Source organism: Ammospiza nelsoni, chromosome 7 (genome assembly GCF_027579445.1).
Source record: "Ammospiza nelsoni isolate bAmmNel1 chromosome 7, bAmmNel1.pri, whole genome shotgun sequence".
Taxonomy (NCBI): domain Eukaryota; kingdom Metazoa; phylum Chordata; class Aves; order Passeriformes; family Passerellidae; genus Ammospiza; species Ammospiza nelsoni.
In genome coordinates this window covers 38700367-38726099 of record NC_080639.1, presented here as the reverse complement: position 1 = coordinate 38726099, position 25733 = coordinate 38700367, and the positions used below count along the sequence as shown (strand labels likewise).

The window sequence follows — 25733 nt, the reverse complement described above, 5'->3', positions numbered from 1 at the left end:
GAGCCTTGCTGTGTTGCAGAAATACAACAACGACTGGTGGATAGGGAGGCTGGTGAAGGAGGGCTGCGAGATCGGCTTCATCCCGAGCCCGCTGCGCCTGGAGAACATCCGCATCCAGCAGGAGCAGAAGAGGGGCCGCTTCCACGGGGGGTGAGCACAGCCTGCCCTTGCCAAGCACCCCAAGTCCTCCCTCAGGCCAGGCAGTACTTCCAAAGGTCACCTGCTGCTGCTGACTGCAGGGCATTTGCAGTGTTGGGTCTGGGATCCCCGCTGCACGTGCGGATTTGTGGGGAGCGGGAGATGTTGGTGATGAGAAACAAAATGGGTTTGACTCAGGAAAGAGCAGTGAGGGATAATGACAGGAATTTCTGAGAGTTCTGTGTGCTCGTGGCCTTAAGTCAGCTTGGGCTCAAAGTCTCCCAGATTTTTCCCAGCTTTTCTTCTTTTTTCTTCCATTTTTCCTTTTTTCTCCATTTTGGCCTGTGGTGGTGTTCACAGGGATCCCAGGATGAGGGAAGAGATGAGAATCTTGACTCCATGTTCCAGAAGGCTGATTGATTATTTTATGATATACATTATATTAAAATAAAATTATATATTAAAACTATACTAAAAGAATAGAAGGAAGGATTTTATCAGAAGGCTGGCAAGGAAAGGAAGGAATGATAATAAAATCTTGTGACTGACCAGCGAGTCTGAGCCAGCTGACTGTGATTGGCCATTAATTAAAAACAACCAACATTGACCAATCCCAGATGCACCTGTTGCATCCCACAGCAGCAGATAACCATTGTTTACATTTTGTTCCTGAGGCCTCTCAGCTTCTCAGGAGAAAAAACCTAAGGAAAGGATTTTTCAGAAAATATCATGGCTACTTTGGCCCAAACCAGACTTTGTAAGATCAGCTTTGCCATCCTTTATTCTTCAGCTTCCAGCCTGAGGTTTTTGAGTCTCCACCCTGCCAGACCTGGAGATTGCAAATCCCTGGAAAAAGGTCTGGGATTTAAACCTGGGAAATGTTTTAAGAATAGTTGAACAGCATCCAAATTTCTTCTATAACTTTTGACACAACTTCAGAGGCAGCCAGTGGGTCTCAATATACAGAGAAATTACTGAGTTCAGTGACATGCTCCTGGATTTGTATGATAAAATTCCATATTATAATGATAAAACAGTTAATATTTAGCTTTTTTAGTTAGAGTCATTTATATTGGTATGATCCTGTGATTCCTCATGGGACAATTGCTCCCCAAAACCCCCCACATTTTGGGGTGCCTGCTGTTAATGGGGTCTTTCTGCTGCTGCAGGAAATCCAGTGGGAATTCTTCTTCCAGCCTTGGAGAGATGGTCTCTGGCACATTTCGAGCCACACCTACAGCCACAGGTAAGGCAGGATTTATTCAAGGAAACCCTTGCTAATAATTCTGTCTAAAAACCCTACATGAGAAATGCAGGTTATCCCCTTTGCTGAGTTACTGAGGTGTTTTCTAACAAAGTGCTTGTATGCACAGGGCAGGAGGACAGCTATTCCCAGCCTGCAGGAGTTGCTGAGGGCTGAGAAAAATCCTTGGGAACAGTGGCAGCTGCCCCAGTGTAATGCACAGATTGTCCAGTTTAATATATTATATAGAATGCCCAGTTTAATGCATGGATTGCCCAGTTTAATGCACAGATTGTCCAGTTTAATGTATAGAATGCCCAGTTTAATATATATAATGCCCAGTTTAATGCAGACTGCCCAGTGCCCAGTTTAATGCACAGATTGCCCAGTTTAATATATATAATGTCCAGTTTAATATATATAATGCCCAGTTAAATTCACAGATTGCCCAGTTTAATGCAGATTGCCCAGTTTAATGCACAGATTTCCCACCTTAATGTAAAGAATGCCCAGTTTAATGCCCAGATTGCCCAATTTAATGCAGATTGCCTAGTTTAACATATATAATGCCCAGTTAAATGCACAGATTGCCCAGTTTAGTATATATAATGCCCAGTTTAACATATATAATGCCCAGTTAAATGCACAGATTTCCCAGTGTAATGTATAGAATGCCCAGTTAAATGCACAGATTTCCCAGTGTAGTCAAGCCTGAGCAGAGGGAGGTGCTCAGACAGAAATCAAAGTGCTTTGGCAAAGGGATTTCTGCTTGCCTGGGTGTGTTTTAACCAAGTTCTCATTTGGTCTTCTAGCAAAACAGAAACAAAAAGTGGTAAGTAATGCTTTTGTTTGCATTTTATTTCCTCCAAATTCATCATTGCCAGGATTTCCCTGTGGGTTTGTTTGCCTGATGATCTGAAGGGTTGTTTTTTCCCTCTAGACAGAACATATTCCCCCCTATGACGTAGTGCCATCAATGAGACCTGTGGTGTTGGTGGGCCCATCACTCAAAGGCTATGAGGTATGGACTGAGGTGTTTGCAATTAATTCAACTTTCATTATCTCTGATCATCCTCAGTAGTTCTGTGTGTGGCTCAGTGCAACTGGTTTATGATAATTTCAAGTGATTTAGCTTAAATAATTGCCAAAATGTTCTGTAAGAGCTGAGGGTTACTTGTGACTTGTGCTGTTTTAAACACAGTGCAAATCCATTCTTTTCAGTGCACTCATTCCTGATTAAATCTAGTAAAAAAGAGAATTTGTGTCTGCTACAAGAAGTCAAATTAATGAGCTAGACTCTACACATGAAAAATGTTCATCAAACCAGCCCATGCTTTGAACTTAATTAGCAAAACATTTGAAGGAGCTTCCTTGTTGATCTCCTTTTTTCACTTTATTAATAAATTCAGATATTTTGCAAAGGAACCTTTAACCCTCCTAAAAGATTGCCCAGGTGGGAGTGGGCAGGATAACGTGCCCAGATAACCAGGACAGCCTTTTTTGGGCTGCTGCAGGTTCAAGTGAGCATTTACCTCGTGCTAAAACAAGCAGAGACTTTAGCAGGGCAATTCAGGGAGCTCAGCCATCTGGGAAGTGCTGAACCGGGAGCTAAATGAACATAAAATCAAAGATACACTTCATTAAGCTTAATTAATGTTGTCAGTAATTGATAGGATATTATTAAACATATTGGAATGGTTCTTTTGGGGAGGTGGCAGCCCTGGCATATTGCAGTGTTCTGGCTTTGTTTATATGTGAGAGTGGCTGGAGGTGCAGCTCAGCAGAGCAGGTACTTCATGTTCTGCTCTCTGCCTTTTCACTTGATGGGGAAGTTTTCTGACAGGAGTAAATTCCCTCTGTGCTGCACCACAGATCAATTTACCTCTCGAGTTTGGAGGGGAGAGAGGCTGTTCGTTCACAAAAACCTCTTCAAATCTGCCACCCTGTCTCTTTTTTTGAATAAAACAACACCAAACACAACACCTTGGACATATAAATGTGTGGAAATGGTAACACAGAATATTAATTTCAATAATAAAAATACTTGATCTTACTTGGGGGAATTTATTTTGGCTGTTTTTTCCTGGCTAAATGCTGAAGAAATCAGTTGGAAGGAGGAAAATAAACTGGCAGAGAGGCCTGGGGGCTTTGATGAAGCTGCTGCCTGGCCTGGCAGATAAAAATTGTCAGCCTGAGCTGTCCTGCAAAGGACAAGGAGCTGCTCAGTAAATCAGAGGAAACTCCAGGGATTTATTGCTGAGTGCTGTGGTGGCAGGATGTGGCACTGGGATGGTTCTGCCCAGCAAGGGTGTGGATTGTTGGCTGTGTGCCTGCCTTCTACTCACCTCTTTCCTTCCTTTTGGCTTCTTTCTCTCCCTGTCCATCCCCCTGCTCAATCTGCTCCCCTCTGCCAAGGTGACAGACATGATGCAGAAAGCTCTCTTTGACTTCCTGAAGCACAGGTTTGATGGGAGGTGAGAAACTCTGTCCTTCTCATGCTGCTTTGCCTATGTGTTACTAACATTTCAGTCAATTATTTTATTTTTTTTTTAATGCCAGAGGGTTTGCTGCATGATCAGAGCTGATTTTCTGGCTTTGTGTCACCACTGAAGAGTGGGACACAGCTCATGTGTTACTAGGGGTGCACATGTCTGCATTTCTGCCATGGCTGGGCTAGGATTTCTTAGTTCAACACAAGAATTCTGTCTCAGTGTCTTCCCTAAGAAAAATCAGCTCTAAAATATTCCTTTTATGAGATTTTATTTTGACTGCATTAAGTAGGCAAAAATACTGAAAAGGGTGGTTGGAAGAAGGAAATGCTGAGGAATAAAGCCCAGAAAAAGAATTGTAAGGAGGGTTCATCTTCATCTGGAGCATTTCCTGGTGAGCTGTAGGGGATATTTGGGATTCCCTTGCTGGGAGCACAGGTTTGGTCATGGCATCCCCTCAGTCCTTGGAGGTGCCTGCTGCATCTTTGGGGTGTTCTGCCCTTCCCAGTCAGTTCAGATATTCCAGCTGGGAAAAGAGGTTCTGGTAACACCTAACACTGAGTCAGGTTTGAAATGCCCAAACCACCAGGGCAGGGAAAAGGATGTTCTGTGGAAGAGCTGCAGCAGGATTTATGGATTTTAGGAGTGAGGAGGTGGCAGTGCTGAGCCGGTCCATGAGCAGCTCACAGAGAACATTTAATGATCAACCTCTGTGCAAAGCCTCTCCTCTCCTGGCCTGTCCTGAGCTGCTCAGCTCAAGTGATTTTCTGGAAGTGCTGATTCCCTTAGCAGTATTGGCAGCTGGATCAGGTGGGAGTGTGAAATTCCAGCAGAGGAGAGCTCAGTGCCACCAGCAGCCTGGCACCATTGATTTTAGCTCTGAGGAACTCAGGAAAAAGCTGCTTCTTGGTCCTTCTGCCAACTTCTATGGCTTTGTGGTCTTCCCCCTCCCTCCCTTTTCTTTCTTCTTTCTTTCTTTCCATCTCCTCTGCAGTTCTGGGAGAGGTCCACGTTACCAAGGAAGGAGCTGGGTGTCCAAGGAAGAGCCTTTCCAGAGGCATCAGAGAGCCCTGACTCCTTCCCTGCCCCTGAATTCCCTTGGCTTTGCCAGCTCCTTCCTCTGTAACTGCAACCTCCCCTGCTGGCCACTGAGCCCAGACCCACAGTCCATTCATTTCTGTTTTAAACTCATTTTTACCTTTGGCCTCCACTGTGTGCATTTATTTATATATTATGCAGAAAAATAACTGCACTTCTTTTTAACCCTGCAGCTGAAAATTTCACTTAGAGCTGCATAAATCTTGGATTCTCTGCAAAAGCTGCTGGTCATTCCCAGCTTGCTTTGTTTCCATTTTTCCTGCCTCCTTGGCCCATCCCAGGCCTCCTAATTGGATTTTACATGAAGGGATTGTGTGGTCTTTGCTTTGTAACATTTTGTGTCTTTCTCACTCACTGACAGATGAAGTAAATAAATTGTCCATACGTTAAAGAGGTGCAGTGAAGTTAAACTTGAGTTCAGGCAGCCCAGAGAGCTCCAGTTCCTTTTCTCCTGCTCATGCCAGCCCCTGGCACAGCTCCCTGTCAGCTGGGCTGGGTTTACTCCTGGTGTAACTCTGGGGAAGAGGAAGTGCTGCCTCACTGCAGCTCCCTTGTTCTGGGTGCCCCAAGCCTCACATAACTCCCAGCATTTATGGCACTGTGTAAATTCATGCGGGAGATGAGTGAGCTGGGAGGAGGAAAGTTCATTAATGCACTAAGGAGAATGGCAGGAACTCCATGCCAGGGCTCAGGGGATAGGAAACACATCCCAGCCACCCAGCACTTCTGTTCATTTGTTCTTTAATGGTGCCAGAACTCATCTGGAAACGTGCCTGAGCGTGTTTGGTTGTGTTTGCCCTTTGCAATGGGCTGTGCCTGTGGAAATCCCACTCGTGTGTTTGTGTGTGCTGTGCTCTCCTGGCAGGATATCCATAACCAGGGTGACAGCTGACATCTCCCTGGCCAAGAGGTCAGTGCTCAATAACCCCAGCAAGAGAGCCATCATCGAGCGCTCCAACACCAGGTCCAGCCTAGGTAAGGCCCTGCCACAGCTGGGACTGGGCTGGGCTTGCACAGGGGGCAGGACAGCATGCCAGCCTTCCAGTCTGAGCTGGGAGGGACCCACAGCATCATGGATCAGCTGCTGGCCCTCACAGACACCCCAGAACCCCACCCTGGCATCCCTGAGCGCTCTCCAAGCTCTCCTAGAGCTGTTGGGAATGTGCAGTGCCCAGCACCCTCTGGGGAAGAGCCTTGCCCTGAAATCCAGCCTGACCCTGCCCTGGCTCAGCTCCAGCCATTCCCAAGATCAGATCTCAGCAGAGGTGCAGATTTAAATGTGTCTGCAGCATTTTACTGCACAATCCTGAGCTGGCCTCTCGGCTCCTCCTCCTTCCTCTGCTTTTAATTCCACATACGAGCAGCCAAAGAGCTTTCACTTGTCCAGCCAAGGAAATGTCATTCCTGACCCTGGGACCAGTTGTGTGTTTAATTTTGAGCAGTCACAGCTGAATTTTGCTGTCTGGCTGTGAGGCTTTGGGTCCTGCTCCTCTCCTCAGTGTCAGGACTGCTGGGGAACAGTAGCCCGAGGAATTTTTATTTGGACTCCATGATCCTCGAGGTCTTTTCCAGCCTTGATGGTTCTGTGATTGTGTGATTCTTCCTTCCACAAGGGTGGAAATCTGTGTATCATTTGCATTCCAACATCCTGCTCTCTGGGACACCTTCCCAGGATCTGAGAGGAGTTGGGTTTGGTAAAAAAAAACCCCAAATTCCAAATCTCTGCCATCCTGAGTGAGTGCTTGCCCTAGAGGTACAGGTAACAGGTTATTTCATGAGTCTGTGACAGTAAGAGGGTGAGGGTTTTCATCCCAGTGGTTTCAGCTGCTTTGTTTTCCTTTGCAGCTGAAGTGCAGAGTGAGATTGAAAGAATCTTTGAGCTGGCCAGGTCCCTACAGCTGGTTGTCCTGGATGCAGACACTATAAATCACCCTGCACAGCTTATCAAGACATCTCTAGCACCAATTATTGTCCATGTGAAGGTGTCCTCTCCAAAGGTAATTCCTCACCTGAAGATCCAGGAGGGAGCTGGAGGGCAGGGTGGGAATGGGCAGTGTGGAATCTGTACCTGAAAAGGAGAAAAAGTGACATAAAGCACTGCTGGTGTGCTACAGTCCATCCAGCAATCCAGATAATTCTCTATAAATATAATTTCCACACTTCTCTATTGTCACAAATAACTTAGGACTTAAAGTGGGATAAAGCAGAAATGCAATTGAAGTTTTTCAAGGGCTCAAACATGATCCAGAGGGAAATGTTCCCAGTTGTCACAAGGGTTATCACAAAGGTTTGGGATGTTCAAGGGCAGCGTTTTATGGAGAGTTTCTGCCCTTGGTAATCCCTCAGGGGGATGTCAGGCTGAGCTCTAGGGAGATCAATGATCCTGAAATTCACCTTCTGCCCTTTCCTGCTGGCAGGTCCTGCAGCGACTGATCAAGTCCAGGGGGAAGTCCCAGAGCAAACACCTCAACGTCCAGTTGGTGGCAGCTGATAAACTTGCACAATGCCCCCCAGTAAGTACAGAGCAGAGGCTGAAGGGCTCCTGCTTGGTGGAATTCTGCTGATCCCTGTGCAGAGCTGGCTCCATCCATTACCACTCCCTGGTGCTGCTCACACGGCCCTGCACTCGTGAGGCACAAAGGGCTGCAGACTTTCATCCTGCCTATCTCCTGCCCTGGGTTTGTTTTGGTCTTTGGCAGGGTGACAGGGCAGGAGTGACGTGGAGGGGACAACAAATCTGCTCATTAGCAAATTACATCATCTGTGGAGCTGCAGCTCCCAGAGGGACAAAGTCTGGCTTTGGAGAGGCCTCCTCTCCCTGCACAGGAGTGTGTGGAAAGGGAAGGGGAGTGAGCAGGCATGTGAGCCCTGCTCCTGACCCTGCAGGCCATCCAGTCCCCTCAGCAGAGCACAGCCACTGCTCTGCCAGCTCCTGATCAGAGCTCCTGCCCCTCTCCTGGAGTGCTGAATTCATTCCTGCTGATGGAGCAGAGCCTGCAGGGCCCATGGGCAGGGCTGGGGGAGAGGCTCTGCAGGGGCTTGGACAGGGCAGCTCAAACTTTTAGTTTTGAAAGGCACACCTGGTTTCTGGGACAGAGGCAGTGGAAATGGCCTTGGATGTGGCTTTGTGTGGGATCTCTGGGATGTTGGGATGGGAGTGCAGAGTGCAGCGGTGCCAGGGCAGTGACAGCCCCTCTGGGCAGCCTGTTCTTCTGCAGAGCTCAGCTGGGTTACATTTCTCACTTGGAATTTGTTACTGAGTTGTGATCTCCTAAAATGCTGCTGGGTTATTCCTGTGAGCCATCCAGGTCCCACTAACCCAGCCAGAACTGGAACTGTCCTGGAGAGCAAACTGATCCTGTAACACACATCCCTTCCCAACTCCTGATCCCTGTAACACACATCCCTTCCCAACTCCTGATCCCTGTAACACACATCCCTTCCCAACTCCTGATCCCTGTAACACACATCCCTTCCCAACTCCTGATCCCTGTAACACACATCTCTTCCCAACTCCTGATCCCTGTAACACACATCTCTTCCCAACTCCTGATCCCTGTAACACACATCTCTTCCCAACTCCTGATCCCTGTAACACACATCTCTTCCCAAGCTGAGCTGTGGAACTGGAGTGCAGCTGCCCCTGTTTGTGGTGTTTGCCCTGAGCTCACACACAGAAGAGCCCTCTGCACACTGTCCTGTGTGAAAGGTGTTTCCTCTGGCACCTGCACACAGAACCCTGGGAGTTTCACAGCCTTTTTTTGCCCTTTCTTCGGTGATTTCCTCTCACTCAGCTTCACTTTGCTCACATCAGCTGAAATGAGAGAAGTCACCAGAGCAGCTGTGGCTGCCCCATCCCCTGGAGGTGTCCCTGGACAGGGCTTGAAGCACCCTGGGACAGTGGAAGGTGTCCCTGCCCATGGCAGGGGGTGGATGAGATGGTTTTAGGTCCCTTCCAACCCGTGGGATTCCTAAATTCCATTACATAATCCATGTGGGGTGCACTGGGGCACTGGGATTGTCCATCCCCAGATTACTGAACTCTGCCTCAACACTGGGCCTGGAATTGCACTGCAGTGCTGGAGGCCTCACCTGGACCAGAAAAGCCTCTCCAAATGTCAGTGCCAGGTTCCAGCCTTGAGCCCAGCCCTGCTCTGAGGCTGTCTGCAGCCTGCCCTGCCCAGGAGCTGCTCACAGAGAGCTCAGCACTTTGCGCTGGTGATGGGCAGGAAACGGGGGCAGTGCTGACTTCGAGCTCTCCCAGGGAGCTGACAGTCTGGCCTGGCTTGAAATTAAACTTGGCCCAGGGTTTAATTAAGCAGAAGTTCATTGCTGAAAGCAAAGGCACTACTCCCTCTCCTGCTCATCCCTTCTGCAGCTCAGATTCCTGCAAGAGGAGAATTTGGAGTGTTGGTTTAAAGGGAAGGTCCTTGCTCAGGATGCACTCCTCACTCTGTTCCTCTGCTGAGAGCCAGCCATAAGGAATGAGCTGGGGCTGCTTGTCTAGACACTGTAAAAATAGCTGGGCATATTTGAGCTCAGGAACTGCTTTCATTATTAATTCCTTGCTAATCTGCCCCTGATTGCTGCTGTAGCCAGCCTTGGGCACTGCAGGACACAGGAACATTGCAGGACAGGAGGAATATTGCAGGGCACAGGAATATTGCAGGGCACAGGAACATTGCAGGGCTCCATGAACATTGCAGGGCACAGGAACATTGCAGGGCACAGGAACATTGCAGGACAGCAGGAATATTGCAGGGCACAGGAACATTGCAGGATACAGGAATATTGCAGGGCACCAGGAACATTGCAGGGCTCCATGAACATTGCAGGGCACCAGGAACATTGCAGGGCTCCATGAACATTGCAGGGCTCCATGAACATTGCAGGGCACAGGAACATTGCAGGGCACAGGAACATTGCAGGGCACCAAGAACATTGCAGGGCACCAGGAACATTGCAGGGCACAGGAACATTGCAGGATACAGGAACATTGCAGGGCACAGGAACATTGCAGGGCACAGGAACATTGCAGGATACAGGAACATTGCAGGGCACAGGAACATTGCAGGGCACAGGAATATTGCAGGATACAGGAACATTGCAGGGCACAGGAATATTGCAGGGCACAGGAATATTGCAGGATACAGGAACATTGCAGGATACAGGAATATTGCAGGGCACAGGAATATTGCAGGGCACAGGAACATTGCAGGGCTCCATGAACATTGCAGGGCACAGGAACATTGCAGGGCACAGGAACATTGCAGGATACAGGAACATTGCAGGGCACAGGAATATTGCAGGGCACAGGAACATTGCAGGGCACAGGAATATTGCAGGGCACAGGAACATTGCAGGATACAGGAACATTGCAGGGCACAGGAACATTGCAGGGCACAGGAACATTGCAGGATACAGGAATATTGCAGGGCACAGGAATATTGCAGGGCACAGGAACATTGCAGGGCACAGGAACATTGCAGGGCACAGGAACATTGCAGGGCACAGGAACATTGCAGGGCACAGGAATATTGCAGGGCACAGGAATATTGCAGGGCACAGGAACATTGCAGGGCACAGGAACATTGCAGGGCTCCATGAACATTGCAGGGCACAGGAACATTGCAGGGCTCCATGAACATTGCAGGGCACAGGAACATTGCAGGGCACAGGAACATTGCAGGGCACCAGGAACATTGCAGGGCACAGGAACATTGCAGGATACAGGAACATTGCAGGGCACAGGAATATTGCAGGGCACAGGAACATTGCAGGGCACAGGAATATTGCAGGACACAGGAACATTGCAGGGCACAGGAATATTGCAGGGCACAGGAACATTGCAGGGCACAGGAATATCGCAGTGTTTAATTTAAATATTTTCCAAAGCAAAATATACATAAGCCAACCACATTTTTTTAAATTTCTAATTTAAGTGTTTTAATTGATAACTTCTTCCACAAGTGAGTGATGGACTGGAATGTGTGGTGCCTCAACATGTGGGTGAATAGCAAAAGAGTAAAAGCAGTAAATAAAGAGAGGAGCAAAAGAAGAGCAATAAACAGTGAACTGCACCAAGGGATGCAGTGTTAGGAATATTCTGATTACAAGGAAACTCCTCCTTGCTGGCAGAGGAGGAAACTTTTCTCTGCTGTGCTGGGAGGAGAGAATAAATGAAAAAATGAAGAAAAACTGCTTTATCATTTTAAATCTTATTCTGAGAGCTGCAAAAACAGGTGGAAGAGAGCAGCCTGTGGTTGGTGCTGGTTGCCCTTTACACCCACAGCACCTGCACTTATTTGCCATTTCCTGTGCTGTTCTCACAGTATTTTGCAAAGTTAAGATTAGAGATGAGATAGGAAGTTGAACTGCTGAAAATAGGGTTGTGTTTCTCTCGAGGGGCTCTGCTGGTTCTGGCAGGCTGGAGGACAGGCAGGGATGGAGGTGGTTTCAGCCAGCACACGGAGGAGGTGTCTGGAGAGTTCCCTGAGGCAGGAATGCTGCTGCTGTCAGGACTGCCTGCTGTCTTCTCTGCTGGGGGAATGGCTTTAGGGGCATCAGCACTGGAAATGAATAAATAAATTGAAGAGTTTTGTGCCCTGGAGCAAAACAGGGCTCATGCAACACCCAGGGACAGTGCCAGGGCTCATGCAAAACCCAGGGAGACAACTCTTGAGGGCTTTGGCTCTTGGTCACCTTCTAGAAATACTTGTACCATTTTCTGTACTAGACACAGAATCATGGGATGGTTTGGGTTGGAAAGGAAGTTGAGGATCACCTAATTCCTTCCCCTGCCATGGGCAGGGACACCTTCCACTGTCCCAGGCTGCTCCAAGCCCCATCCAGCCTGGCCTGGGACACTGCCAGGGATCCAGGGGCAGCCCCAGCTGCTCAGGGGCTCACCTCCCTCCCAGGCAGGAATTGCTTTGCAGTGTCCCATCCCTCCCTGCTGCGTTCCAGTGTTCCATCCGTGCCCCCTGTCCCTGCCTGCTCTTACAGGAATCCCCCTCCATGCCTCCAGCACCCTCCCCTCTGCCCTGCCCTGATTCCCCTTCACTGGCCAGCTCCAAGGCTGTGACGGGCAGTGTGTGCCACCCCAGTGTGTGCCCCCCCCAATGTGTGCCACCCCCGTGTGTGCCATCCCCCGGTGTGTGCCACCCCCCAGTGTGTGCCACCCCCGGTGTGTGCCACCCCAATGTGTGCCACCCCCCAGTGTGTGCCACCCAAGTGTGTGCCACCCCAGTGTGTGCCACCCCAGTGTGTGCCCCCCCCAGTGTGTGCCCCCCCCCAGTGTGTGCCACCCCAGTGTGTGCCACCCCAGTGTGTGCCACCCCCGTGTGTGCCACCCCCATTGTGTGCCACCCCCAGTGTGTGCCACCCCCCGTGTGTGCCCCCCCCAATGTGTGCCACACCCGTGTGTGCCATCCCCCGGTGTGTGCCCCCCCCAATGTGTGCCCCCCCCGGTGTGTGCCCCCCCCAATGTGTGCCACCCCCCGTGTGTGCCCCCCCCAATGTGTGCCACACCCGTGTGTGCCATCCCCCGGTGTGTGCCCCCCCCAATGTGTGCCCCCCCCGGTGTGTGCCCCCCCCAATGTGTGCCACCCCAGTGTGTGCCACCCCCGTGTGTGCCACCCCCAGTGTGTGCCACCCCCGTGTGTGCCACCCCCGTGTCCCCGGCCGTGACCACGCTGTGTCCCTGTGCCCAGGACATGTTTGACGTGATCCTGGACGAGAACCAGCTGGAGGACGCGTGCGAGCACCTGGCCGAGTACCTGGAGGCGTACTGGAGAGCCACGCACACGTCGAGCGCCGCGCCCATGACGCCCCTGCTGGGCAGGAGCCTGGCCCCGGCCGCGCTGTCCCCGTACCCCGCCGCCATCTCCGGCCTGCAGGTAGGAACGGGCCCCGGGCCGGCAGCAGCGCCTGGGGCTGCCCGGGCTGCCGGGGGCTCTGCCGGGCCCCGGGGAGGAGGCAGCTCCTCTGGGAATCGGTGCTCTGCCTTTAGTGGGAACCACGCCATTTCCTAGCCGGCAGGCAGCTCTGTTGTGATCCCTTTTATTCTACCCTCGTAACTTCACCAAACCTTGGCTTATGGGTGGAAAAGCTTGTTCTTTGAGTGTGAATAAAAGGCTTTTTTTTTTTTTTTTTTTTTTTTTTTTTTTTTTACCCATTGAAAAAAATTGTGACCCTTTTTTTCCACAGGGATAGCTCAGACTCGGCTGAACTTTGACACTTCAATCGTGGCATGTAAATAGTCCTTAATGAGAAGTACGTGCTTTATTAAGTTTGAAACCAGAAACGTTTGGGGCTGATAACTGGGGATGCTTGAGGGGCTCAGGAGTTGCAGGGAGCTTTAAGTCCTGCAAGTTTCAGGGTGTGTGGGACTCCAGGAGTGTCACTTGCTAATGTACGTCAGAAATAGAACTGAACAAATGACGTTTAATGAATAATTCACCTGACAAATGTAACAAATGTCTGCTCTGCTTGTGGAGTGTCTGGAAGCAGGTAACAGCTTGGGAGGAAATGACTGTTGTTTGGTGTTTTCAGTTGACATCCAGCTGCCTTTGCTGTGAGTGAGCTGCACTTCCCTGAAGGTGCTTAATTCCTGCACTCACCTTTCTAAAGCCCTGCTTGGTTTTATTGGGACCAGCAAGTCACTGTCTCCTGAGTGGCTGAATGCACAAGCACTGTTCTGTTACTAATAATAACATGCACATGTAAACTGTTGTTTTCATTTTCCACTTGCCTTAAAATTTCAGTTTTCCATCCCTTCATGCCAATAAAATACCATCTGCAGAACTTTCACCTCTTCAGTTTCATTTTGAGAACTGGGTGTATCCACAGAATTTTTTTCAGGCATTTATTTCTCTCTGATCAATGGACACCAGCAATAACTGTGAAATGTTGCTCCATTTACTTAGGGAAAACTCACACTGAAGATGAAAATCACCCCTGTGCAGTGGGCTGGCTGAAGGTATGCATCACTTAATCCCCACTTCACCCGAATTCCAAAGGGTTTCGGTGGGATCAATGGTGCTGGTGCTCTGCAGAGGGGTAAATTTCTCCCGGAGTGATCCATGCCCAACCAGAGCTGCAGGTTTTCTGTGCCACCAGGGCTCAGGCCCTGCTGTTTTCCATGGGTATCTCACAGTAAGGACCTCCAGCATCCCTGCTGCCCACCAGGAGGTTTTATGCCCATTCAAACCTGTGAAGGATTTGCATCAGCTTTCACTGTGATGATGTGTGTGGTAATTAAAAGGCACTCAGGCTAATTAAACTAGCAAAGGTGCTTGTGGTGCAGGAAGATTGCAGGAAGATTTTATATTCCTTCTGCCCTTGGTACCTTGGGGACTGAAAAGCAAAAGCCCAAAGGCTACATAGCAGTGAGCCTGATAGAGGTGTGCTGGGACAGGCTGTCCCTGCTTCACCAATTCCACTTTGGGAGACTCCCATTTCCACCTGGCCGTGGCCTGGACTTTGGCTTGCTGAGAACTGAAAGTTCTGCCTGAGCTCCTGACTCAGGGACGTCACGAGGGTCACAGTCTGTGGCACAGATCCAGAGCAGTCAGAGAGGGCACAGGTGGCACTGCTGGCTCTGCCACACCTGATCCTAGGGAACTGCCTTCCTTAAAGGAAGAGCTCGATGCTGAGCTGAGGGCGAACAGTAAATTTGGTCTTTGCCAGAAAAATATGTATTGCTCTGAGAAGCTGAGGCTGCCCCTGGATCCCTGGAAGTGTCCCAGGCCAGGCTGGATGGGGCTTGGAGCAGCCTGGGACAGTGGAAGGTGTCCCTGCCCATGGCAGGGGAAGGAATTAGGTTATCCTCAGTTTCTCTTCCAACCCAAACCATCCTGGGATTCTCTAACTCCTTGGCACCAGTCGTTTCCCTCTGACTGGTTGGCTCTAAACACATCTAGCCTCGTTTCAGTGCCTGGATTCAACTCCTGTCGCTCAGGTTTTGGGGAGATGTGTTCCTTAGGCTCCAGGGGATTGGGGTTTCAGGTCCATTCCTGCAGGCAGTCATCCCAGTCTCACAGCAGATCAGAAGTTACCTGGGCCATCAGAGCCAGGTGTACCCAGGCCAGGTGTGTCCCATGCTGACACCCCAGGAGCTCAGCAGGCCCTGGGATGAGCACACAGCCAGGGAAGCAGGAAGGTTCCAGGAAAGCACCAGGATGCAGCCCCAAAGGTGAATTCCCACAGGGGAGGCAGAGGGGTGAGCACAGAGATAAAGCTACAATTGATGAGGGGATTGTACATCCAAACTGCTTTTGTGTCAGATAAACATGAGGATAATTCATCGTGGAATCAAGGAACCCCAGAATGGTTTGGGTTGGACAGGACCTTAAAGCCCATCCATGGGCAGGGACACCTCCCACTGCCCCAGGCTGCTCCAGCCTGGCCTTGGGCACTGCCAGGGATCCAGGGGCAGCCCCAGCTGCTCTGGCAATCCCAGCCCAGCCAGGAATTCCCAGTTCCCAGTGTCCCATCCATCCCTGCCCTCTGGCTCTGGGAGCCATTCCCTGGCTCCTGTCCCTCCATCCCTTGTCCCCAGTCCCTCTCAGCTCTCCTGGAGCCCCTTCAGGCCCTGCCAGGGGCTCTGAGCTCTGCCTGGAGCCTTCCCCAGATGAAGGCTCTGTCCCAGCCTGCCTTCCATTTCTGAAGCCCTTTGCCATAATCCCCACCAAAGCCTGGTGCTGTGAATGGGGATCCCCTGCAGGAGCTCTCCCCGGATCTGGGCTGAGGTTGCAGAGGGGTCCCTGGCTCAGGGCCCCTCTCCAGGAGCCTCCCTGGCAGCAGCAGCCCCGAGCTGTGAGCACACAGCCCTGCTCCATCCCTGCCCTGGCCCCGGCAGCCTTGGACATCAATTATTCAGGAAACAGTCGCCAGGCAGAGGCTGTAGCAGCAGGAGGAAGGTTTTATATCCCAGAGAGCAGGGGCTGGAGTTTCAGCACAGAGTTTGTCCTGAGAGATGGGTGCTGATGCTCCTCAGAGGTTTAATGTGTGGTGAAAGCAAACAAAATGCTTGTTTTAGGCTGTTTCTTCACTGTGCCATTAACTGGCAAAAAAACCATGAACTAATTTTGTTCATGTGACAAGTGAGGGGCATTGTCATTATGGGAACGTGAGGAGAGCTAAGGCTTCTAATTAATAAATTATCTCAGGAAGGGATTTTCTGTCCCCATATTTAAATACTGTGCTTCAGTTGAAAGAATTTATTATCCAATGATTTTAGCCTCTCCTTGGCCAACCATCAATGGTTTGGTCATAGGAAGGGTTTTAAATGAGGCCCAGAGCTGCACCTTTAAAAACAGCCCGAACATCTTCAGATGTTTTCCAGAACCACAGAAATGGATGCTTAGCCATTCCCTAAGCAGAGTAGCAGCGTGGATGTTCTGTTCCTGATCAGAGAAAAGTGATAAATGCTGACTACATCAGCTCACTTTTCATGCTCGGTGTAACACTCAGCAGGGCGAGGAGCTGCAGCAAGCAGAGCTGCCCGAGGCCGGCCCTGCAGCAGCCGGGCCCTGCTGGAACGGGAGAGCCGGGAGCTGCTGCGGGGCCGGGCCGGGCCGGGCCGGGCAGAGCCGGGAGCTGCTGCGGGGCCGGGCCGGGCAGAGCCGGGAGCTGCTGCGGGGCCGGGCCGGGCAGAGCCGGGCCGGGCAGAGCCGGGCCGGGCCGGGCCCTCACTAACTGCGTTCTCTGGCCCCGCAGAGCCAGCGCGGGAGGCACGGCGCGCACTCCGCCGAGAGCTCTCCCCTCGAGCGGCGCAGCCTCATGAGCTCCGACGAGAACTACCACAACGAGAGGGCTCGCAAGAGCAGGAACCGCCTGTCTTCCAGTTCCCAGCACAGCCGAGAGCACTATCCCCTGGTGGAAGAGGAGTTCCCCGACCCCTACCAGGACTCGTACAAACCCCACCGCAGCCGCGGCTCCCCCGGCGGCTACAGCCACGACTCACGGCACCGGCTCTGAGCGCTGGGACTGGGGCGGAGCGGCATCCCCCGCTGGTACCTCGCCATAAGTAGCTAGGAGTAACAATTACACCACGTTCATTTGGCAGGTGTGACCGTGACACCGCAGTCGCACCCTGCTGTCATTGATGTTTAATTAGGGGGCAGCAAAACCCAGCCCGGCCCTTCCGTTTCTGCCCGATCATAGAAGTTGTTTTTGGGATTATTTTTGGGTTTCATACAGCGTTCGCATTTATAGCCATATTTTTTTCTCGTCCTTAGGTATTAGACACATCCGTTTGTAATTTTGGGTACTTATCGAGGCACTTATAAAATAATTTCCTGTGCTGGAAATTCCAAATGACCAGTTCCAGTTGGAACCAATTTATAAACCAATTCCTGTTGGAATTTGGGTGAATTGACTGGAAAGTCGATGTGAGCATGTTGAGAAAAAAAAACCAAACACGAAGAAAAATCTGAAAATTACAAACCACTGCAAGTCAGAAAGTCAGCTCCAGTATTTCTTTTGCTGGGAGCTCAATTTCCATTTCAGGTTGGAGTAAAAGGATTTATTCTAACGATTTCTTTCCAGAATGGCTTTTTCGGACAAACCAAATGTAAACTCTCGAGAGTGCCAAATATCCCAAATTATTGCAGCAGTTACAAAACACTTTCCAGTTCCAAATTATTTTTAGACCTGGCATGAATGTTGCAGCCAAATGATTCTTGAGTTCAGCCAGTCCTGACAGCTTTGTTGGGACCAGCAGGGAGGAGCTGCGACAGGAGACGGGAAGTAGGGACAGGAAAAGGAACAAACTCCATCCTTTGTGTGCTTGGGGGTCGGGAACAGTCTTTATTTTTTCCCACTCTTTTACCTGAATACAGCTAGAAGTCCCATAATGGAACAGGAGTATAGAGACATCAGATTTTTCTCCCATTTTTATCCTGCTTTTTAAATGGAAAGCAATCCCCTCCTCTGACCCTGTGTTGAGGTCCCTACATCCCAGCACCCCCAGTAGCTGCCCACATGTTCCATCTTCCCGAGCCCACCTGGGGATGCCTGACCATGTCTGACCGTTCCAGCAGCGCACAAGAACCCTCCAGAAAATCCATTCCAGCCATGAAACCCAAGGGGAGGGAGTGGGCTTCACCGGCCATCACTGACAAACATTTCAAACAACATCTCGGTCAGAATTGCAATAAAAAGGGAACATCAGACAAAAATCTGCTCCCAGGGAAGTCGTGGAGCTGATTCCAAGCTTTGCATTCCAAGAGCTATGATAAATCCTTGGAGATACTGCTGCCTTACTTCCTACCAATCATTTCTGTCACCTGCTGAGTCTTGAGTTCCTTCCAAGAGATGAATTTCTGTGGTTGGACCTTGTGTTTTACATCATCTGTGAAGCCTTAGATCCCATGGGATTGAAAATTGAGCCCCATTGCCCATTTTGTACAACCACTGACATCTTCCAGCAGAGCCTCACGAAATTCCCACCGCACACATTCCCTGGAATTCACAGTTATGATGCTGAACGTGCATTCGTTTGTGCAGGTTCACGTCACAACTATGTTTTCCCCAAAATAAGGATCATTAACTGTTTTATTTGCTTGTTTTCCTCCCAAAGCCTGCTGAACCCAGGCTTTGAAAGCATGTAGCACTACAGGAATTTCTGGAATATTCTGGTTCATTCTACATCCTGGACCAGCTGGCAAAGACCACTGGTGTTTCCAGCATCCTGGAGTCAGATTATCCTCTTGAAGTTGCTGGGAAAAGCAATCCATGTCCTTTGTGGAGCACCCAAACCCAAACCATCCCCAGCAGCATTAAGAGGTGGCAGACACCTGATTAATTAATCATTTTAATGACCCCACTGCCCAACAGGCAGCTGCAGCACCACTGGGTGATCCCAATGGAGCAGTTACCAAGGGAAATGTGGAAATCTGTGCATCCACAGAGTTGTGGATGGATCTGCCAGACCTGATCCTGCCCATTCCCTCTGGCTGCAGCTCTGAGGCTGAGGGGACGTGGCAGGACCTGGCTGTGGCAGCTCCTGCAGGATTCTGTGCTGCAGCACAGGGCAGCATCCTCCAGCAGCTTCTCCAGCCCCTTTTGCATGTCCAGCACACAGAAAGGACAAAGGAGGCCTTGGCAGCCCCTTCTTCTCTGAGCTTTCCTTGTTTGTGCATTGAAGTCCTGGCTGCAGGGCAGCTGTAGAACCCTGGGCAGCAGCTGCTTCTCTTTATTCTGCACTAGATTAGGGATCAGCTCGTTAACTGCTTGAGGAGATTTGCATATTTGCAGTCAGATACTTCCTAGAGCCTTTTGGAGCCTTGTTTTCAGTCTTCCATGTCACCCCAGGCCAGGGAAGGATCCCCAGCCACCGCACTCGGCACAGTCCATCACCTGAACATCTCAAGTGCCAAAACTGCTTGGGTTTGACAAAAACAAACTTGTGAGGGAAGCCAGGGATGGCCTGAGCTCCTTCATGCCCTGGGGTTAAGCTGCCTTGGCTCCTGGCTGTCCTGAGTTTCTCCCAGAGCCCATTCCATTGTCACCAAAGGGGCCCTGCAGGTCTCCCTCCTTGCTGCGGTGCTGAATTCTGTGAAGAGAGATACTCCTGAAGTACAGAAACAGCAGCCAGGCTGGCAGACTCTCCATTCATTGCAGATCCTGTGGGCAGGGTTTGTTTGAAGAGGGGATTTCTGTTCAGGACACAGTCAGGAGTGAAAGCTGTGCTGGGGATCAGGATTGGTGATTGCTGGTGGGATTCCAGCACTGCTCAGCAGCTCTCTTGTGGTTTAGCTGAAGTTGAGGAGTTCATGTGTTCCTGAGTGAAGCAATCCAGCCTCATTCTCCAGTCCTCACATCATTTCTTGTTAAAATAGTACTGAAGACCAGAGCTCTGTTGGGAGCTCTGGCAGGGACAGAGGGTTTACAAATGTTTATAAAACAGGGAGTTTTTTTAAGTTGTGTTGTTATCTGAATTTCTCATTCACACACTTTGGGATTAACAAGGATTTAACCAATCAAGGTGATAACAACAATCTCTACAGAGAAAATTCAGCACATTCTTATGTTTGGGAATCAATTATTCTAATTGTTAACCTTCAAATACTTTCTCCCTGGAGTTGTATTTAACATGTACAGATTCTTTTCCTGATGCCAAACACTTCTCCCATGGGATGTGCAACTCACAACTGCTGATATTTGTAACTTCAGTTTGATGCCAAATCTTCTGAATTCAGTTTGGTCTCAACACCACAGAATTCCCTGGAGCTTCCAGACTCTCCTGTCTTTACTGACCTGACCATTCTAAAACAATATTGTTATTCCTGTTGTTCACAGCACACTGAGTTGGGTAAGTCAGGGGTTCTGACACTCCTTTTTTCTTTAATAATCCATTAAATGTGTCCTCTGCTGTATTTTCTTTCACAGGTTCAGAACTTCTGAAACTTGCCCTTGATCCCACATTCCTGATTTTTTTTTAAGGCAAAATAATTGGCGACTACACATGACAAAATCAGATGTATATTTTATAAAATGCCATTTATACAAACCTGGGTTTGCTCCTAAAAATGTGCATTTTAACATCAGGTTCTGTTACCCTTGTTGGTGCCAGTCCAGGTTTGGATCCATGGGATTCTGCTGCCATCATGTATTTTGTTGGAGTTGCCTCTTATTCCTTCAAATATTAGTCCTACAAAGGCTGCAGGATCCTGTAATGCAGCCAAGCTTAACTCTGGGGAAATGGAGTTTAAATGATCCTAAAAGAGAGTGTGGTGTCATTTTAAGAGGCATTTTAATAACCTTGGTGAGGATGTTACCAAGCCCAGTTTATTTTATATAGAAAAATAAAGGCTTATCTTTAAAAAACTCAGAAATTTTAATAAAGTTGTAAAATACATGTAAGGAGTTAACTCAGAGAAAGAGGTGAAAATGCTATTTAGGAGTGAAAGTTCAGATTTCTTTCAGTGTGTGTGGAATCCACTCAAGAAGTCAGGAGAAATATTGTGATTAGATCCATCAGAGAACTTGGGGAGGAGGTGGGATCATTTCAGATGCTACCCAGTGTCACTCCTTTACTCCTCTGGAAGGAGCAGCCTTGCCTTGGTCCCAGGAGCGTTTATGGACCTGCCTCAGGAATTGGGGAACCCAAATCCCTTGGCAGTGGCACCAACTCCTGTCTGGTCCCAGGGCAAGGTCTGCACCTCCTGATCCTCCCCTGCCTCACCAATATTGCCTGAAAATACTCAGTATTGAAAATATTGAAATATTGAGCTGTAATTAACTGGGACATGCCCGTGGTGGATCTGCTCTGCAGCAGGGAACCCACAGAGCTCAGAGTTCTCCTTCTGCCAGCGGTGTGAAAACAGCCAGGGAAAAGAAGCACATTTGTAATAGCACAAATTTACCATAATTCCACTCCTGCATCTGGCATCGTGGGTTTGGAACCAGGGGGGAGATTTCTGATCCAGCTTCAGTGGATTTATTGCATTTTTGATCTGTTTACTCGCTGCCTGATACTTCAGCAGTTGATTTTGGCATTTTGCACATGGGATTGATTTTTCAATAACTTGTATCCCTTCCATATGAATTAATTAATGACAACAAAAAGAACCTTTCCAAATCACAAAGCCCACTGCATTCATTTCTGCTGATTTCCTCCTGGAAGCTGAAATCACATGAGTAACTTTAATTTTGGCCAATGTGTAGATCTGGGATGGGACTGGTGAACCCAGCAGCAGCCCAAGGTCAGGAATGAAACGCTCCCAGGAAATGTTTGTGGGGATACAGAGCTTGGAGGGGGTGGGAAGAGTCACAGCACCCCAAATTCCAAGAATTCCCTGCGAAGGGAGGTGAGTTTGAGGAACTGTGTGTGGGCCCAGGCGTGTTTGGGTTGGGACACACCTGAGTGATTCCCTCCTGGGGCAGACAGGAGAGTCAGGCCAGCAGATGCAGACTGTGTGCAGGCAGAGCGGGGAGAACGCTGGGATCTGCCATTCCAGCTGCACACTCCAGACCTTGGGCTTGTCACATCCTGGCAGATCTCTGTTTCTCAGCCAAACTGGCTCCCAGGGAGAGCCTGGCAGCGCTGCCTCGCTGGGAGCCAGTTCAGAGCCACACTGGTGAAGACATTACTGCCTTTACTGGGACAGAGCCACCCCAAATTTGTGTTTTCTGCTGATTTTCCCTTTGTTTTGCCCTCTAGACCCCGTGTGTGTAGCACCTGACCAGGCATGTGGGTACCATATACTATGCAATGTGTACAGTGGTGCATGCTCTGCTCTCCCTCTGCTTTTAGTGGCTTTCAAAGAAAACTACAAAAATTGGAAAAAAAAAAAAGAATTTAAAAAAAAGTGGTGTTATTTTTGTGACCAGGATCATGCAGACTGCATGCCCATAGTATCCTCATTTCTATGGATTCGTTTTCTGGAATTTAGATGTACAAAGATGAACTGCATTACAATAACTTTTCTACAATAAATGAAAAAAACTACCAAGCGTTTAAAAGTCTGTCCAGTGTCTTTGTGTCCTGCACTAAGATTGGGAGGATGCTCAGGAGGAACCCGGAGTCCTGTGGCATTTCTGCCGTTTGCCAATAGATTTTGGCAGCAGCCTCACGTGTTGCGTTTTTAGGAAAATTTAATGAGGTTCTGAAGAAGGAGATGCATCTGCTCTGCGAAATAAATGATGTTTATTTTTGTAACGAGCTTAAATAGCTGTGACCCAGAAGTACAGAAATCCAGATAATTCCTGCTGATCCAGCAGGGAACGAGGTACTGGCAGCCAACTGCTCCTTTGAAGGATTCTCAGGAACGTTCAGGGGTCTGGAGCTGGTCCTTGGTGGGATCTCCTGGTTCCTAGGCAGGAACAGGGGCAGAATGATGGGAGGGATTAAGGATTAGATAATTAAAAGGTAATTAATAGTTTATCACAGGATGATGAAGGTTGGAAAAGACTCCAAGGCCATTGAGTCCAACTGTGACTGATCCCCACCTGAGTGCCACCTCCAGCCCCTTATGGTGTCTTGGAAAACTGAAAGCACTGGAAGATGCTGCCTCTGGAAGATTCCATTGGAATCTTGAAGAAGCATTGGAAGATTGCAGCCTCTGCTTCCCAAAAAGGAGAAACAGGAACCAGCAACCTCCGGAGATGCTGTGAGCAGCCACACCTTGCCTTGGAGGGACAGGAGCACGGTGGCCAGGTGAGCTGCGCCCTCAGGCAGATCTAAAGCTCTTAAAATTCTGTGTAATAGGACTTGCTTGGCTGTGGCTTCAAAATCAGATCTTAAGGCATGAGTTTTCATCCAAGCTGTTAATGAAAAGCAGGAGGGTCTTCAAATAAATGTAACTGAGCAAAAAATGCCTTTTGTGTGTTTTTGTATGATCCTAGGGGTTAAAATTTCTTAAGCTGCTTAAGTTGCCTGTGTCCTGGGGAAGGGGCTGGAGCCCCAGGAACAGCTCAGGGTGGATTTTGGGGAAATTCCATCAGGAAAAGGTGCTCAGGTGGAGTCCTTATCCCTGCAGGGATTTCAAAGTGGATGTGGCACTTGGGGACACGGGGCAGTGCTGGGAATGGCTGGACTCAAATATCTTAGAGGCCTTTTCCAGCCTCAGCCATCCCATATTCCCTCCGTTTGGTTTTTTTCCTGCACAGAAGCATTTCCATGATGAAATCCTTCTGCCGGCATTCCAAGCACTTCCCCAGCACAGACTCCCTGACCCTGTCTGTGCTACAGCTGGAACAAAACGTACACGACCCGAAAAATCCCTCCCAGACTTCCAGGAGGGAATTGCAGTACACGACCCGAAAAATCCCTCCCAGACTTCCAGGAGGGAATTGCAGTACACGACCCGAAAAATCCCTCCCAGACTTCCAGAAGGGAATTGCAGTACACGACCCGAAAAATCCCTCCCAGACTTCCAGGAGGGAATTGCGAGGCTGTACCAGCCCTGCCCACTGGAATGCTTTCCTAGAAAGCTTCCAGCAGCACTGGGAAGCCATAAAAACCAGCAGTACGATCCAGGTTCAGCCAGGCTGCCCTAGGGAAAAACCCAAACAAATGGCACGGGGGGGAATCCTCTGAGTTTTTTATTTAAATAATCAGAATAAACGGTTTAATTGAACTTTGGTAGCTCTCCCACAGCTGTGCAGCCACCGAAGCCTGCGAGAGCTGAAAACAGAGAAGAACGCCGAGTGCTTCTGAAATTCCAAGCTGAGGACCGGCAGAAAGGGGCATAATTGCCAGCTAATGAATAATTAACGCCATTGCAGGCTGGATGCTGAACCTGTGGAATGTTTTACACCGGAGGAACTCACCCGTGGTGCGGGATGGACTGGCACAGTGGGCTACCACGATATTTCTCTTCTTAAACTATTCAGGGCCATGAATTCCCCTCCAGAGCAACAGGAAACACAAAATATCTGGACACAGAAGACTGGAGATTACTCTGGACTTGCTGCTTTGGTTCCGGACCAGCAGGGAAAATTAAACACAAGAAGCTGCTGTGGGAATAAAAACTGCTTGGAGGAAAGGTGGAAAACCTCTGGAATAAGAAAGGCGATTTCCTGTCCCATGCCAGGCTGGACACTGGGGCTTGCAGCAGCCTGGCACAGTGAAAGGTGTTCCTGCCATGGCAGGGAAAGGAGTCAGATGTTGGTTTTCTTAGTTTTTACGGAGATGCGGTAACTGAGAGGTTTTAAAAGATTTTATTCTATTATTAGTGAGACACAAGAGATGTAAAACTTATTCTATGCATTACCCACATCACAAATTATTATAGTCAGGGCCAGGACAAGTGAGAGGGCAAATACTCCATGTCTTGTCTAAGGCAGCAGCACAGCTGTGCACAACCTAATTATTATTGCCCGGGATTTTCAAATCCATGAGGGTTTAAACTCAGTGGAGGGTTTAGACAGAGAGAAATTTATCTCAGGGAAGAGAAGGCTCTTGGCAGATCTTGGAACCCACTCCAGTGCCAAAAGTACCCTTGTGCAAACTCACCCCCAGCTACTGGGGAGCAGCTTCACCCACTTTATTCCCGAGTTTTCCGCAGAGCACCAAGTTTTAGTGGGGCAAAGTGAATGTGGGGTCTTCATAAACTGCAGCCAGGCTGGGAGAGCTGGGAATGTTCCCCTGGAGAAGGGAAGGCTCCAGACAGAGCTCAGAGCCCCTGGCAGGGCCTGAAGGGGCTCCAGGAGAGCTGCAGAGGGACTGGGGACCAGGCACGGAGGGGGAGCACACACAGGAACGGCTTAAACCTGAAGGGACGGGGTGATTTCGATGCGGTACCGAAGAGAAATTCCTGGCTGTGAGGGCGGCGGGATCAGCTGTGAAGCGGGAGGTGCCCGTGGCAGGGCCGGGATGGGCTGCGGGTCCCGCAGAGGCACCGCGGGCAGTGGGTGAGCGGAGCCCAGCGCTGTGGCACCGAGGGCAGCGGGTCTGACGGAGCCCGGCGCTCTTGCACCGAGGGCAGTGGGTGTGCGGAGCCCGGCGCTCTTGCACCGAGGGCAGTGGGTGAGCGGAGCCCGGCGCTCTGGCACCGCGGGCAGTGGGTGTGCGGAGCCCGGCGCTCTTGCACCGAGGGCAGTGGGTGTGCGGAGCCCGGCGCTGTGGCACCGCGGGCAGTGGGTGAGCGGAGCCCGGCGCTGTGGCCCCGCTCCGCCGGGCGCGCTGAGGCGGTGCCGTGTAATGGCGGCCGCGGTGCCGCCCCCGCGCGTCAGCGCAGCGCGCCCGGCCCGGCCCGGCCCGGCCCGTCCGTGAGGCGGCCGCGGGCGCTGCTCCGCTCCCGGTGCCGCCTCCG

The 25733-nt window shown here is 50.0% G+C and overlaps 1 protein-coding gene across 5 annotated transcripts in view; it reads left to right on the top strand.

Moving 5' to 3' along the window:
* The window catches only part of CACNB4 (calcium voltage-gated channel auxiliary subunit beta 4), a 46887-nt gene extending 28182 nt beyond the window's left edge, over nt 1-18705 (top strand). The window contains exons 4-15 of one of the 5 annotated variants that reach the window (XR_009418764.1): nt 20-150; nt 1308-1384; nt 2194-2213; nt 2322-2402; nt 3797-3855; nt 5834-5943; nt 6814-6965; nt 7386-7481; nt 12681-12866; nt 13177-13242; nt 13896-13948; nt 16690-16875. Coding sequence is in view for 3 of the 5 variants with exons in the window: in XM_059475639.1 (XP_059331622.1) it covers nt 20-150; nt 1308-1384; nt 2194-2213; nt 2322-2402; nt 3797-3855; nt 5834-5943; nt 6814-6965; nt 7386-7481; nt 12681-12866; nt 16690-16950 (1173 nt within the window). In the remaining 2 variants the exon portion in view is untranslated. Of the gene's footprint in view, nt 1-19; nt 151-1307; nt 1385-2193; nt 2214-2321; nt 2403-3796; nt 3856-5833; nt 5944-6813; nt 6966-7385; nt 7482-12680; nt 12867-13176; nt 13949-16689 lie in introns of those variants that run through there. The other 4 variants (XR_009418763.1, XM_059475640.1, XM_059475639.1 and 1 more) reach the window with 4 other exon arrangements.
* Nucleotides 18706-25733: the final 7028 nt, after the last annotated feature.